We start from the raw sequence: 11,744 nt of genomic DNA on the forward strand, positions 1-11,744 counted from the left end.
TTATTTTGTATGAAATGAAAAATTGTATCATATAACCAGGGTCTTACATTCACCATCCTTCAAGAAGGTTGTGAAACAATTTCAAGACCGACTTCGCTCTTTGTGATTGACCGCAGTGACTAGCTGAGCAACATTTCGTAAAACCAACCAACAATGCAGCAACTTGCTTTATGATCGCAACTGGACACTGATATTGGCTGGGACTTCAGAGCCCCTGAAGAAGCAGCTCCTTTATACTGCACTTGTTTACCTTTCAAGCAATTTTAGAAAAAAAGGCCAGAAAAGGGAATTACACTAAGATTTCTCAGGGACCTTGCGAGGGTACAAAGGGCAAGCCCCTGGAAGCTTCAGCATGTTAGATATATCCTTTGTTTTTTAGAAGCGAGTTAAAATTACAAAATACCTTTAAGAGAGAAAAACCAGCACTTAACCGACTTAGCTTGATACATATTGACTGCAGTGACTAGCTGAGATATGTTTCTAACAGCAAGTTAAAGCACAAAATATATGGGAGAGAGAAATCAATTTCTATGGAATGCACTTCAAAGCAGTGCTGGAGTTCAGGGGGTTGACCCCAGAAGTTGTTGGATTATGAGATATTTCTTGTTAACTTGTAGCGACTGTGAGCACAAAAGCACAAGTCTGGAAGAGGAATTTCATGTCTGTGGGAGGTGTTCCAAGCCTGGAAAGCTGTAGTGCTTTCAGAAACTTCTTGTAGCTATATTTAAGCTTCAACACAGAAATACATAGCAATGTCATTGGAATATATTTCAAAGCCCTGGAGGGGTTCAGGGGTAAAATACCCAAAGGCGTCACAATTTTGTTAGCCTAATATTACCCAAATAAAGGAAATTGGACCGAAGGCAGAGTCAAGTTTGTTTACTTCAGTTGACTTTGATTCAAATAGGGCGAAGGGGGAGGGGGATTGTCATAATTGGGGGATGACGCTGATTGAATGATGATAATTCTCAACCTTTTGATTACTATAATAAAACTAGCTTTACAAAATGGGATTTTTGTACAAGGACATGATGAATAATAAACACACAATTTCGTTTGTTAAATTTCTTCCTTGTGTAAGCTTGATCTGGAAACTTAGTTATCATGGTCAAGTGTATAAAGCTTGTGTCAACTTGCATACATGATTTGTGAATCCATTTTGACAATGATAGGAATTTTATGCATTGCTACAGATTTAAAGCGTCATTTGGCAATGTAGGAAACTTTAAAGCATGGTAACTCCAAAAGTTCAGCTTGATGCATTTCAAAATTCCATGTGGATTCCCCAAGGTAATAACAAGACTTGTTAATTGCAGAAGTCATAGGTGATTTGAGTTCAACTAGTCTAAAATCCATGTTAGCACACATTATTGAAGTTTACCATAATAGTTCATGTTTTCCAACATTGACCTGAAATGACCTTGCACCTCTGCGCAGATTGATAGGATTTAATGTCTAATAATTTGCATGACCTTTGTACATGGAATGTGGATCGGCTTTAGTAAGCACATGTATCTTTTCAGTCTTACTCCAAATGTAAATCTTAGATGAACTTCCTACTTGCTATGTAGAGATTCTCAAGAACTAGACTCCTTTGGTTGTGTTGGTTAAGTTGTAGTCAAAGTATGAAATCTCATGAACAGTTTGTGAATTCACCAGTGGTCAAACTTTCAATCTTGTCTTCACTGCTGCATCAAATATATACTATTCTGGCAAGATTCACTAAGCCTACCTGGTTATTTTGTAATATCCTTACTGTGTATCTATTAACTCTTTCCAAACTTTTTATCTGCAGGACGTATCATCATCATCCCTCTCAGGCAGTCCTGCGCCATCACAGTCAGCAGATGTCCAACACTCAAAGAAGAGACGCTTTAATGAATCTACAGCTGCATTAATGGTAAAGTTCAGTCTATTTGTCATCTCAGGCTATTTTCCAAAACATTGATAAGTTTGTCCTTAAACCTATATAAACATGAAGTAAAAGCATGCCCATTAAGGACTGATTACCATTGCTGGTGACAGTGCTGGAATGTTGGAGTTGCACATGTTCAGATCCTTTTGGAACATTTCTTATGTTGGAGCTTGAGGAAAATGACAAGAAGGCATGATGACTTAACAACCTATCAAATTTCCAGTTTAGCTCATAGAGAATGAAGAAAGTAAAGACATACTTTCCATATTGTTGCATTTCATTGACATGCAATACCAAATTGTACCATCTTTACCAATGTAATTCAGTTTATCATTATTGCTTTAAGTTAGAAATAAATATTAAGCTCTTGAGTCTTTTCTATACTAGGTGATTCATAAATAACTTAAAACATGATAAAAGTAAATTAACTATGCTTTGAAACCAGGTAAGAACCTGAATAAAACTGATAAAATACTGGCAAACACCACATAACTTTTCTCAAACCTTAGGTACAGTCAAAGTAAATTAAGAAATGAGTTAGAAAGTAAACCAAATTTCTTACGTAGTATAGGTTCTTAAGAGACAAAGACGAAATACACAGTTAGAGCCCAGAACCTTTAGTTTTTTAGTTTATTTAGTACACACCTACATATGTAACAATGAGTACACACAACTATGCTAGAACAGGACTGAGTATGAGAACACATATCTAGTCTAGAACAGGACTGTGTATGAGTACACATAATATATTATAGAACAGGGCTGAGTATGAGTACACATAGTCTATTATAGAACAGGGCTGAGTATGAGTACACATATATCTATTATAGAACAGGGCTGAGTATGAGTACACATATATCTATTATAGAACAGGGCTGAGTATGAGTACACATATATCTATTATAGAACAGGGCTGAGTATGAGTACACATATATCTAGTATAGAACAGGGCTGAGTATGAGTACACATATATCTATTATAGAACAAGACTGAGCATGAGTACACATATATCTATTATAGAACAGGGCTGAGTATGAGTACACATATATCTATTATAGAACAGGGCTGACCATGAGTATGCAATATCTAATATAGAACAGGGCTGACCATGAGTACACATGTATCTATTATAGAACAGGGCTGAGTATGAGTACACATATATCTATTATAGAACAGGACTGTGTATGAGTACACATAATATATTACAGAACAGGGCTGACCATGAGTACACATCTATTATAGAACAGGGCTGACCATGAGTACACATATATGTATTATAGAACAGGGCTGAGTATAAGTACACATAAATCTATTATAGAACAGGGCTGACCATGAGTACACATCTATTATAGAACAGGGCTGACCATGAGTACACATCTATTATAGAACAGGGCTGAGTATGAGTACACATATATCTAATGTAGAACAGGGCTGAGTATGAGTACACATATATATAATATAGAACAGGGCTGAGTATGAGTACACATATATCTAATGTAGAACAGGGCTGAGTATGAGTACACATATATATAATATAGAACAGGGCTGAGTATGAGTACACATATATCTATTATAGAACAGGGCTGACCATGATTACACATATATCTAATATAGAACAGGGCTGACCATGAGTACACATGTATCTATTATAGAACAGGGCTGAGTATGAGTACACATATATCTATTATAGAGCAGGGCTGAGTATGAGTACACATATATCTATTATAGAACAGGGCTGACCATGAGTACACATATATCTATTCTAAAACAGGGCTGACCATGAGTACACATATATCTATTATAGAACAGGACTGTGTATGAGTACACATAATATATTACAGAACAAGGCTGAGTATGAGTACACATATATCTATTATAGAACAGGGCTGAGTATGAGTGCACATATCTATTTTGGAACAGGACTGTGTATGAGTAAACATAATATATTATAGAACAGGGCTGAGTATGAGTACACATATATCTATTCTACAACAGGGCTGACCATGAGTACACATATATCTATTAAAGAACAGGGCTGACCCTGAGTACACATATATCTATTATAGAACAGGGCTGAGTATGAGTACACATATATCTATTATAGAACAGGGCTGAGTATGGGTACACATATATCTATTATAGAACAGGGCTGAGTATGAGTACACATATATCTATTATAGAACAGGGCTGAGTATGAGTACACATATATCTAATATAGAACAGGGCTGACCATGAGTACACATGTATCTAATATAGAACAGGGCTGAGTATGAGTACACATATATCTAATTTTGGACAGGGCTGAGTATGAGTACACATATATCTATTATAGAACAGGGCTGAGTATGAGTACACTTATATATAATATAGAACAGGGCTGAGTATGAGTACACATATATCTATTATAGAACAGGGCTGACCATGAGTACACATATATCTAATATAGAACAGGGCTGAGTATGAGTACAAATATATCTATTATAGAACAGGGCTGACCATGAGTACACATATATCTAATATAGAACAGGGCTGACCATGAGTACACATATATCTATTATAGAACATGGCTGAGTATGAGTACACATATATCTATTATCGAACAGGGCTGAGTATGAGTACACATATATCTATTCTAGAACAGGGCTGACCATGAGTACACATATATCTATTAGAGAACAGGGCTGAGTATGAGTACACATAACTTTGATGAGAATAAACTCACTACAAGTCTGGTCCAAAGTAGTTATGTTAACTTTGATATGATGTAGAAAAGTCAATTTAATGCGATGTTATAGTCACTTGTGTCATTTGCAACCATGCTGATAAGACCTTTATACACTGTTACCCTGTGTTGTAGCATTTATGGCAAGCATCTTGTGGTTTAATGTAAACTTGCTGACTAATGGTTTGTCAGGCAATGGTGCACTTAAGCATATGCTCTGCCTCTTGCATTACTCTGTGTGTTAACTTGAATGTGAGAAAAATGGGATGGATGAGCTAAGGTGGAATACAACTTGATCATTGTTTGATCATCACGAAATTGAAGTAAAGATATCAGCAACAATTTTGAATTAAATGAACACATTGCTAAAGAAAAAAGGCTCGTTAATTTGAAAACTTGCCTTGCAGAGAAATGGTATCAAGACAGAATCAGATACATGGTTAATGACAATATTGCTTGAGATTGAGAATTGTGAAAAAAAAAATAAACCAGTTTCATGGGCTGTTTAAAGGAGATGATACTGCAAACATGAGGTATATCTTACTCAGCAGCAGTTTATCAAATGATTATAAAACTGTTCATTACATTGTAAATTGTTGACACTACAAACATTGTATTGGCAGTGGTTGTCGTCCAGTGTTTATTGTAGTTCTATAGTTACTGACACTAATACTTTTGCTAAACTATTTGGGTTGTGTCAATTATATTCAAATGGAGAACAGTGACAGAATGTAATGTAAAGACTTCCACATGTTTTTAATTTTGTAAATGATCAATAAGAAATTAAAAAAATGAATAATCAAAGTATTTCAATGCAAATACATCAAGAGGAGTAAAGTAACATTGTAGGACTACAGTAGTAGTAAATTCCATATGTACAAAAAATACCAATCAGCGAAATCCCAAATCTTAATCTTCCAGATGGTGTAAATGTATTTGATATGTGGGGTCAACCAATGTGATGTTTGTAGTTACACCATCATTATATATTTGTTCCACTCTTTCCAGCTGTATTGCTCCCTATGTTAACCATTTCTTATAACTGTCCTTACATGTCTAGTTAGTAACAATTGTCCTGTACTGATTAAACATATATTTTGGTGGCTGAACTTGAGTAACAAGCTTGCTGGAAAATTCCTTCATCTTCAGGACAAAGCCACATCCTCATAGCAATTTTGATGACGAGGATATGAATTTTCAAATGTGATGATATTTTGTGAAAAGAAAAAATTTTTAGAAAATTATAAACATACAGAAGACTGCTAAGCAAAAATCACAAAGGTATCACATTTCAAGGATAAATCGACAATATTAGATAATGCAAAATGTGAAGCTTTTGCAGAAAATCTGCCATGATGACATGAGGTTAGCTGGTCAAAATAGATGACATACTATCAACCATATCTCAAGTGAGGGACATGATTTGAATGAGATATTTTACCAACACTTTAGAATATGTGTTTAGATAGATAAAGTTTCACATTGTCTGTTCTCTGAATATCCCCATAATTGTGTGATGAATTCATGAAAGAATTGATTTGTTACAGTACCTCAATTGGGCGAAGAAAATGCCCAAACACTATTAGAATGCATGTTGATACAGTATGTGTCTCTGATACGTTCGTAAACATGTAATGATGAAGCAAACTGACATGTGTACGCACGTTAATTCGTTTGATTTGGCTCATAACTTTGCCCTTTTTTGGAAGATGACTTCTTCAATTTGATATATGTATAGTTTAAAATTACAATAATGACTGAGGTAGACATTCAGGTAGTTGAAGGACAACTGCTGTTTTGTCAATGTGGTGAGGTCTCTGAATGAGTGTGTCTCAGTAAGTCAATTGTTCCAACAAATAACGACACATTTCACATTACCACCTACTTACACTGGTTTAATATCAAATGTTAGCAGTTGGTGATACAAAAATAATTGTCACTTCATATATAAGAATAATGATGTCTGAAAAAATATTTAACATTTCACTTAAACTCAAGTTCACTGAAACTCAAGAACTTTTATTCACACATAAGCCGTTACTAGACACATAAGCCTATTCTTTTTAAGCTAGAGAAATAAGTGCAAGCATCATCAAGATGGTTGTGGTTTCATTATTTATAACAAACTGTGTAATTATTGACATTCTGTTTGTCATTCTATTAAGAAGTTATGCCCAGGATCAGCTGGTTTATGTGTAATGAATCTACATAGAAATACAAAATTTTGCAAAATTCTGTGACATTGCATAATGACTACGTACTCAGGGACATACTAAACAAAAATAATGTTCCATCAACCAGCTAAACATTTGCCCTAGATATGAATCATATCAGCTTTCTGGTTCTCAACTATCTCCTTTTCCATTTCTTTCTCACAGAATCCTTCTTTGTCGTCTCATCAAGCAGTTACAGGAGAAGCCAAAGGGAACCCAGCAGGAGCTGAAGCAATGACAAAAGATAGTGAAGAAGTAACAAATGAAACTTTGCAGGTAAGTATAAGTGAGTGAGAACTTAAAAGTATGATTCATGACTTTTGACCAATATCTCTCTAAATCTTGTAAAAATATAATAAAAATATTAAAAGAGTCGTGAATGGTAACTTGCTTTTGTCACTACGTGATTACAGACCGACATTTAGACATTACTGAAGTTATTATCGCTAAATTCGGTTTGCGTGTTGTTCCCAATTGAATAATAAAAACATCCCACACATTATCAAAAAGTATACATATATAGTTGCCTTATATGCTTCCTATTGTTTTAAGAAGTAATATCATAGCATATTAATTAATAGGGGAGGCATATTGTAAAAATATTAACATGGCCACGTACATGTTTGTTATCTTTCATATTTGGCATGTTTGTATCGTTAGTAGTGTTTATGTGTTTGTGTTCAATATTAAATTGTTAAAATGAAATCAATTATTCAAATTGTAGACAGGATTTTTTGTCACTTTTTATCTCAATACTTTAAATATTGTGATGCTTACTGGCAACATGTGTCTGTGCTTCTGCTACCAGATTGGAAAACTCTTTGAAAGTTTATCAGTAGATAGTAAATGAAGTTGTTTGAAAATGCTATTCATTTTTGTAGCCAAAAATCATTTCAGAAGCCAATTTTGAGGCATTTTGCCATATTTTGATGCCTGAAACACTCACATAAGGTTACACCTAAATGTCAACCACAGTCTTGCAGTACCTACGTTACATGGTTGCTGATCTAAGCATAGTCTTGAATGTGTAAAGAAGGACGGTGTGCATCTGACATATTATCAATAACCACATGTAGTGCTGCAGGAGCCACTGACATATTTAACTGAACAATAATATTACAGACTGAGCTAACGGGTATTGGTACAGTACCTTGTAAGTGTCTGATATAATTCGTACCTGGCATTAAAGGCTTGATTTTACCATGAAACTGCAACGATCTAGACAGCTTGGATTGTACTCTCGAAAAAAAAAATGTTGCTCTAATTAATTAGCTTGTTGTCCCACAAACCATATAACACGATAATGGAATCATAGTAAGTTTTGCTAGGAACTATGTTCGGTTTGTTGGGATTGACTTTAATGATATAATGGCTTCCCAATTTTGTCCCCACATGAATCTGCGATATTTGTCATCAATTTTGCAACATATGCTCTGTGTGGAAAATGTCTGTCAACCAAGATGCATTAAATAACTTCCACCTGAAATACCTGTCTAAACTGATACTCTAACTCTAAACAAACATATACTACAAGCACATCGGTATTATTGAGATTCTGCAACATTTTCTGCATTTTTACAGATTCCTGTGTCAACCCTTTGCTGAGTTTTCCACTCTTTTTCCAGTAAACACCTACGTGACAAATGTGCGGCAACTCTGTCTATTCTGTGTCTATTTGTGTCAAAGTCACACTTTTCACACAAAATTGCTGCTGTGTCCATGGATAATGATAGCTTAAGTCAAGCATATTAATGAATGGGTGGGGCCGAATTAAACCATTACATTAGCCCATAAAAACTGTCAGTTACACAGCTCACATTCATTAAAAGTATTTGATATGAGCATTTGCCTCATTAGTGTTCTAGTTTTTGACCGTCTACTGAGGTTCTTATATGGATTAGCTCAATTCAATTGGCATCGTGAAATAGCATCAGAACGATGAAACATTTTATTTTATTGGTTATTTCAAGGACTTGTCAGGAAATTTGTTCAAAGAATGGCGAGATGTTGGAAGAAATCTGAAGCTTGATAAGACAGAGCTTGAAGACATAGAGGAAGATAACAGAAGAAAGGGACAAAAAGAAGTGGTGTTCCACATGTTGCTACTATGGAAACGGAAACGTGGGATGGAAGCAACAAACAAAACACTGAGAGACGCTCTAAATGCAGCTGATCGTAAGGACCTGTCCGATTATCTTCTTAACAGGGAACAATGTGGTACAACTTCAGGTAAGTCAAAGACAACAAACCATGAGATCAGTAAGAGAGATTATGTATTTCTTGGTTTGTATTTACACAATACAGATGCAAATTCCATAGCCAAATACAATATGAAAAAGAATATTAACATAGAAACAACATTTAACACTTATAAAAACTTACTTATGCTGCAATAAACTGATGTATGTCTAGAAGCAATTTTCCATGGAAGTATAAGAAGTAAAGCAATCTTCAGATAATCAGTTAGCAAGCAGCTGTAATGAACATTAAGTTGTAAAGGAGCCTAATGATTACTTCTCATAACACGATGTTAGAACTGCATAAAAACATACCAAATCCATATGCAGGTTATTCCCCTTGAAAGGAGCATTATTATGATTCAGCCTACAACCTGTGTTATGTCATGCATAACTATGTTATATAACGTTGATATGTTTGAAACAAAATGAATATCAATTTAGTTCTCCTTATACATGACTTCTATCAACAATGCATTGAAAGAGGTGTGAAGATATCATGTTAATTGCAACAACAATCATGTAAACATTCATATGCAAATGAGATATTTGGCAGTATTCTGAGATATTCATTTGGTCTCACTATTTTTATACAGTTATGTCTTCATCTTTGAAGGGTGTCTCACAAGCTACTACTTATAAAAAGTAACTATCAATAGGAACATCACTACAGTAGAAATGAAATATATCAAGGATTTGCCATCAATGTTGGTCAGCTTATAGATTTTCAAACCATTTGGTGGTACAAAGATATGAAGAGTACATGTGAAATGTTAATCATACATGATATGACAGTATAGTGAATGAACTCATCATGCCTTAGAATCCTGAAGTTAATATCAAATATTGATACACAGCTATCTGTCTAGTTTTAAGATACCTTGGGAATGTGTACATTGGTATCATGATCTTAGTAAAGGTCTACACGAGGTGAGAATGTTTTAAGCTGTATCAGTATGTTGAGACTCACAGAGAAAGGAACTGAAACTGCTTATACATGAAGCACTGTATTTTATTTTAATGGTATTGTTCACAATTTCACAGATATCATAGTTTGTTGTCGGAATGACCAAGTATTTCAGCATCTGATGCAGGGTGATTTCTGAAAATACAATATCTGAAGTCCTGCTCATAAATAATGTGAATCTCTCCTGTACATGATGACTCAAAAACCTTAAGCTTAACACACATGTTTATCACCTTTGCATTTTGAAGTAACTGCTTCCAATATAGGATACGGAGCAGCTCACAGGAAACATATTGTTGCTAAGCAAGGTCAAATAGTTCCGACCTTTAGCACTGGACCACAGAGCAAAGGACATGGAGCTAGGAACAACAAACAGAATTAAGATCACAGTGTTCTTTGACTCCAATGAGGGGATTGTACTATGGGAGAGCACTGACAGATGTATTAATAGCTATAAACTAAGCATGGATTGAGTTGAGGATTTTCAAGTCCTTATATGCCAGTTGTCTACATAACATATTTCTCTCTTTGCATTATAATCATAAGATTCTTATGTGGAAACGGCTCTTAGTGTACAAGCAGTGGTTGACAAAGAAGGTAGAATTCTAGAGATACCAGGGACTGGTGTTAGACTAGATATTCCTTTTGGTGCTATTGATGGGAAATGCTTGATCCAGATGAAAATCATTCCAAACTATGTCCAAGAAGAGTCTAAATCATCATTTACCAGTAACACAACAGTGGTAGTGGAACTGCTTCCAGATAACTTAAAGTTGCATCATCCTGCAAAGCTCACCCTGCCTCACTGTCTCAAGTTGAAGAACCCTGTTGAATGCAAAGCTCTGGTATTCAGCAGTCACCATGCTCAAGGTACATCTAATCTTATCTTATCTTATGTTAGGGAAACTTAAAAAGCAGAAAATCACAACCCACATGAGCATTGGTGTCGTTTAATGGTATGTAGCGATTATTCAAAGCCTTATTTATATATATATATATATATATATATATATATATATATATATATATATATATATATATATATATATATATATATATATATATTTATATAATAGTCTTCATAGCCAGTATCATTGGTACATAGAGAGGTGATTACAGCAAATGTACTTGTTGTCATGCCACCTTCTTAAGCTAGTGGGTACGTCAGTCATATGTTCACTTTATCAATGCTGATCCCTTTCAGGGCTAATCAGAATACAACAGTTATGACACCATGAATGTTACAGTGTTAAAGCCTTCAAAGCAAATGAGAATGTTGCAGTGATTCCCATCTTACTATTTGGCTGTGTTAATACTTCGTTAGGAAAGCTTAACCTTGTGTTACGGGCATCTTGGAAAGTGTTTGATTGAAGAGAAAACAGAAACAAAATAATTGTACCAACTTTCTGATTTAGCAGTTGTTTTACTTTGGTAGGGGCTCAGCCAATGTGGAGACCAAAACAACATGCTTTGTATCAACTGAATGAAACAAACTGCATAATCTGGGTTGAAAGCTTTTCATGGGAGACATGTCAGATTGATGATAAAGATGTTTTGTATAAGAGGATCCAGGTCTATGCTGCTTGTAGCAAGGGTTTGATTTCTAAAAATATGCAAATGGAACTTGGATACTACATCGACTTGCCAGGTCAAAGACAGGTGAGTTATATATAATAATTGCTATCATCAA

The 11,744-nt window shown here is 34.9% G+C and overlaps 2 protein-coding genes across 4 annotated transcripts in view; both read left to right on the top strand.

Moving 5' to 3' along the window:
• The window catches only part of LOC139977734 (uncharacterized), a 475,642-nt gene that overhangs the window by 448,039 nt on the left and 15,859 nt on the right, over positions 1-11,744 (top strand). The gene's annotated exons all lie outside the window — the stretch shown is intronic.
• Positions 1-11,744, top strand: part of LOC139977725 (uncharacterized) — a 173,024-nt gene that overhangs the window by 48,428 nt on the left and 112,852 nt on the right. The window contains exons 13-17 of the mRNA XM_071987243.1: positions 1,796-1,900; positions 7,016-7,126; positions 8,821-9,079; positions 10,601-10,924; positions 11,490-11,713. Of these exons, the coding sequence (XP_071843344.1) occupies positions 1,796-1,900; positions 7,016-7,126; positions 8,821-9,079; positions 10,601-10,924; positions 11,490-11,713 (1,023 nt within the window). The remainder of the gene's footprint in view (positions 1-1,795; positions 1,901-7,015; positions 7,127-8,820; positions 9,080-10,600; positions 10,925-11,489; positions 11,714-11,744) is intronic.

The sequence above is a fragment of the Apostichopus japonicus genome, chromosome 12 (assembly GCF_037975245.1).
Source record: "Apostichopus japonicus isolate 1M-3 chromosome 12, ASM3797524v1, whole genome shotgun sequence".
Lineage (NCBI taxonomy): Eukaryota > Metazoa > Echinodermata > Holothuroidea > Aspidochirotida > Stichopodidae > Apostichopus > Apostichopus japonicus.